This window comes from Suricata suricatta, chromosome 12 (assembly GCF_006229205.1).
Source record: "Suricata suricatta isolate VVHF042 chromosome 12, meerkat_22Aug2017_6uvM2_HiC, whole genome shotgun sequence".
Classification (NCBI taxonomy): domain Eukaryota; kingdom Metazoa; phylum Chordata; class Mammalia; order Carnivora; family Herpestidae; genus Suricata; species Suricata suricatta.
In genome coordinates, this window is record NC_043711.1 from 81,630,405 (window position 1) to 81,633,862 (window position 3,458).

At 54.4% G+C, this 3,458-nt stretch overlaps 1 protein-coding gene across 1 annotated transcript in view; it reads left to right on the forward strand.

Annotated features, from left to right (window-relative positions):
- BPIFB4 (BPI fold containing family B member 4) overlaps positions 1-3,458 on the forward strand; it is a 36,148-nt gene that overhangs the window by 11,682 nt on the left and 21,008 nt on the right. The window contains exons 2-4 of the mRNA XM_029917938.1: positions 278-862; positions 1,825-1,929; positions 2,700-2,843. Of these exons, the coding sequence (XP_029773798.1) occupies positions 278-862; positions 1,825-1,929; positions 2,700-2,843 (834 nt within the window). The remainder of the gene's footprint in view (positions 1-277; positions 863-1,824; positions 1,930-2,699; positions 2,844-3,458) is intronic.

A 3,458-nucleotide genomic window follows, 5' to 3' on the forward strand; every position in this document is an offset into this window, starting at 1 on the left:
GTGGTGGTGGGCTCCTGGGTGGCGGAGGCAGCAGTGGCGGGGGGCTCCTGGGTGGCAGTGGTGGTGGGCTCTTGGGTGGTGGAGGCAGCAGTGGCAGGGGGCTCCTGGGTAGCAGTGGTGGTGGGCTCCTGGGTGGCGGAGGCAGCAGTGGTGGGGGGCTCCTGGGTGGCAGTGGTGGCGGGCTGTTGGGTGGTGGAGGCAGCAGTGGTGGGGGGCTCCTGGGTGGCAGTGGTGGGGGGCTGTTGGGTGGCAGTGGTGGTGGGCTCTTGGGTGGCAGTGGTGGTCTTCTGGGCGGTGGCCGACACCGTTATGATGACTACAGACGCGTTGAATTCCCCCGAGGTGTCGGTGGCGTTCCCTACAACGATTTCCATGTCCGGGAGCGCCCCCCCAAATACACCAATGGCAACCAGCTTGGCGGTAATTACAAGTATGGTCACATCGAGACCAATGACAACACTGCTCAGCTGGGGGGCAAATACAGATACGGTGAGATCCTTGAGTCTGACGGAAGCATCAGGGACCTCCGGAACGGTGACTACCGCAATGCTGACAATGCATATGGCGGCCACAGGGGCCGTGGGCGCTACAGGTCAGCCGAAGGCACGGCAGCCGTGAGCAGGCTTCACCGGAGAGAGCTGCGGCCCGGAGAGATCCCACCCGGTGTGGCCACTGGGGCGCTGGGCCCAGGTGGTTTGCTGGGCACTGGGGGCATGCTGGCAGCCGATGGCATCCTTTCGGGCCAAGGTGGCCTGCTCGGAGGAGGTGGTCTCCTTGGTGATGGAGGACTTCTCGGAGGAGGTGGAGTCCTGGGCGTGCTTGGCGAGGGCGGCATCCTCAGCACCGTGCAAGGCATCACCGGGTAAGGAGGGGCCAGGCTCTCCCTATCAAGCTCAGATGAACTTGAAAACAGGGTGATAGCCCCCAGGGGCTTAGAGTTGGAGGGGTGACAGTCATCATAGCCCCATGCACTTCAAGGCTTGTTTTCAGGACTGGACATCTTGAGAGTCCTAAGTTGTACGGCTTGGGGTCTTGTCATTAAACAGTCCTGAATTCGAGTCTCAGCTCACCTTTTCATATATGTGTGTGACTTCGGGTCATTTTTCTTCATCTCTCACAGTCTCGATTTCCTCATCTACAGAATGGTCATAATCATAGTTTCCGTAGAAAATACCCTAAGATTTAAAATTACACACTTGTAATTTCATCTGTGCCCAGTCTCCTCATATTCACTATTTAATTCAACAAATGCTAAACACATCCCCTGTGTGCGGGCCACTATGTTGGCACTGGGGACACAGACACATGGTTAGCCAAGAAAGACACATCTCTAGTCCTCACAGAACTTGCAGCCCGATAGGGTATTTGGGCTTTGATAAAGATGCCGGAAAACAATCATACAATGATAACACTGGTTTGCAGCTCATGGAGGAATAAGGATGTGTATAATGGGAGAGGTCAGGGAAGGCTTCCTGGAGGAAGAGGGTCTTAAACTGAAATTTGAGAATTTGTAGGAAGGAACCAGGACAAGAGGGGCAGGGATAAGCAGGGAGAATGGCATCTTTACAAGAAAAAAAAATGCAAAGGAAATACTTGGAAATGTAAACAGTAGGTCTCCAGGCAATGAAAGTATATGGGTCATGGCGTTTTTTCCCCTGTCATTTCTCTGTGTTTTCCAAGTTCTATCCACAAACCTCAGGTCTCTTTAGAGTTAGGAGGAATGAATATGGCACGGAGAAGGGAGGGGGCGTGAGACAGGGGCACTCCCAGGGAGGGGTGGCAGGTCCCGGGGGTGACCCTCACACCAGTCCGGGTCCTATGCAGGCTGCGCATCGTGGAGCTGACCCTCCCCCGAGTGTCTGTGCGACTCCTGCCCGGTGTGGGCGTCTACCTGAGCTTGTACACCCGCGTGGCCATCAATGGAAAGAGGTGTGTGCCCAGCACCCTAGGTCCTGGCTGAAAGATCTTGATCAGATCATTTCCCCTGTCTGCATCTAATTGTCCGTAATGTGAGGAATGCTAACACCTAATGTGTTACCAGCACCTGGCTCATACCTTTGGGCTCAGGTCATCTTCGGTCCTGTCAGCAGTTAAGGTAGCCTGCATGGGTGTTAAGATCTGGGAGGCTGGAGACAAAGCCCGGCTTTGAATCCTGACTCTCTTATAAGCTGTGTGACCTCCGGTCAGCCCCCAACGTCACCAACTCTGTGTCTCCACCTACAATGGGCGTAGTGACATCTCCTTTTCCAGGTGGCCGTGGCTGCAAGGGAGGGAAGGCAGGCAAATGCTTCCCTGATAGTGCCCGCCACAAAGTACGTGCTTAGCAGAGGACCTTAGAGGTGGACTTTTGCAGATTTCTCCCCGTGGGATGAGGTCATGTCTACAAAGCTAGGTCAGTGGGTAGTCACTTTGGAAACCAGAATTTATGAGCAGAGTTCATTTATTGACCCCTGTTTCCAGTCTTTGAAGCTCTCATAGACTCATAATGGATTTGTTCATGAATGTAGAGGGACCAGGGTAGCCTTCTGGTTTGGGACCCCCTAGAGATGAGCAAGGGGCATAACAGATGCCATGACAGCAAGAGGCGGGGACAACAGGGACAGCCCCAGGTGCAAGGCGCTGGCCAGCACTGAATGAGGCTGAGCTGCCTGGAGGTTGAGGCTGACTAACGGTCTCCCTGTCCCCATGACCTCCGCTAGTCTCATTGGCTTCCTGGACATCGCGGTGGAGGTGAACATCACAGCCAAGGTCCGGCTGACCATGGACCGCACAGGCTACCCTCGGCTAGTTATTGAGCGATGTGACACCCTCCTGGGGGGGATCAAAGTCAAGCTGCTTCGAGGGTGAGTACCGGTGGGCAGTGGTGTGCCTTGGTGGACGGTGGGCTGGTCTGTCATTGACAAACCGTAAGGTCAGGAGCAGAGGCTCTAGAAGCAGCCTGCAGTTGAAACCTTACCACCCCTCCTGCTGTGTGCCTTTGAGCAGCTCCGTGGTCCTCTGGAACTGAGCTCCCCTTGCTTGTCTGTGAAATGGGGCTAATTCTCTTTCCCTTTGCCATGGAGATACTGAATGCAAAACACTTAGTACAGAACCTGGCACGTTTTAAGTTTTCTGAAGGGGGCGCCTGGGTGGCTCCGTCGGTTATACCTCCAACTCTAGATTTCGGCTCAGGTCATGACCTCATGGTTTGTGGGCTCGAGCCCCGTGTCAGGCTCTGTGCTGACAGTGTGGAGCCTGCCTGGGATCCTCTCTCTCCCTCTCTTTGCCCTTCCACTCCCCACCCAGATAAATAAGTTTACAAAAGAGTTTTCTGAATATATGTCTAACAGGAGTTTTGTGTCCTTGGAACCCCAACTCATGGGGAAATTCCCGGTTGGTTCTATTCAATTCAACCTTGGTTAGAGGTTGGGTTTTTTCTCTCATCTCCTCCCCACAAAGTGGCCAAGTCCCTCACACTC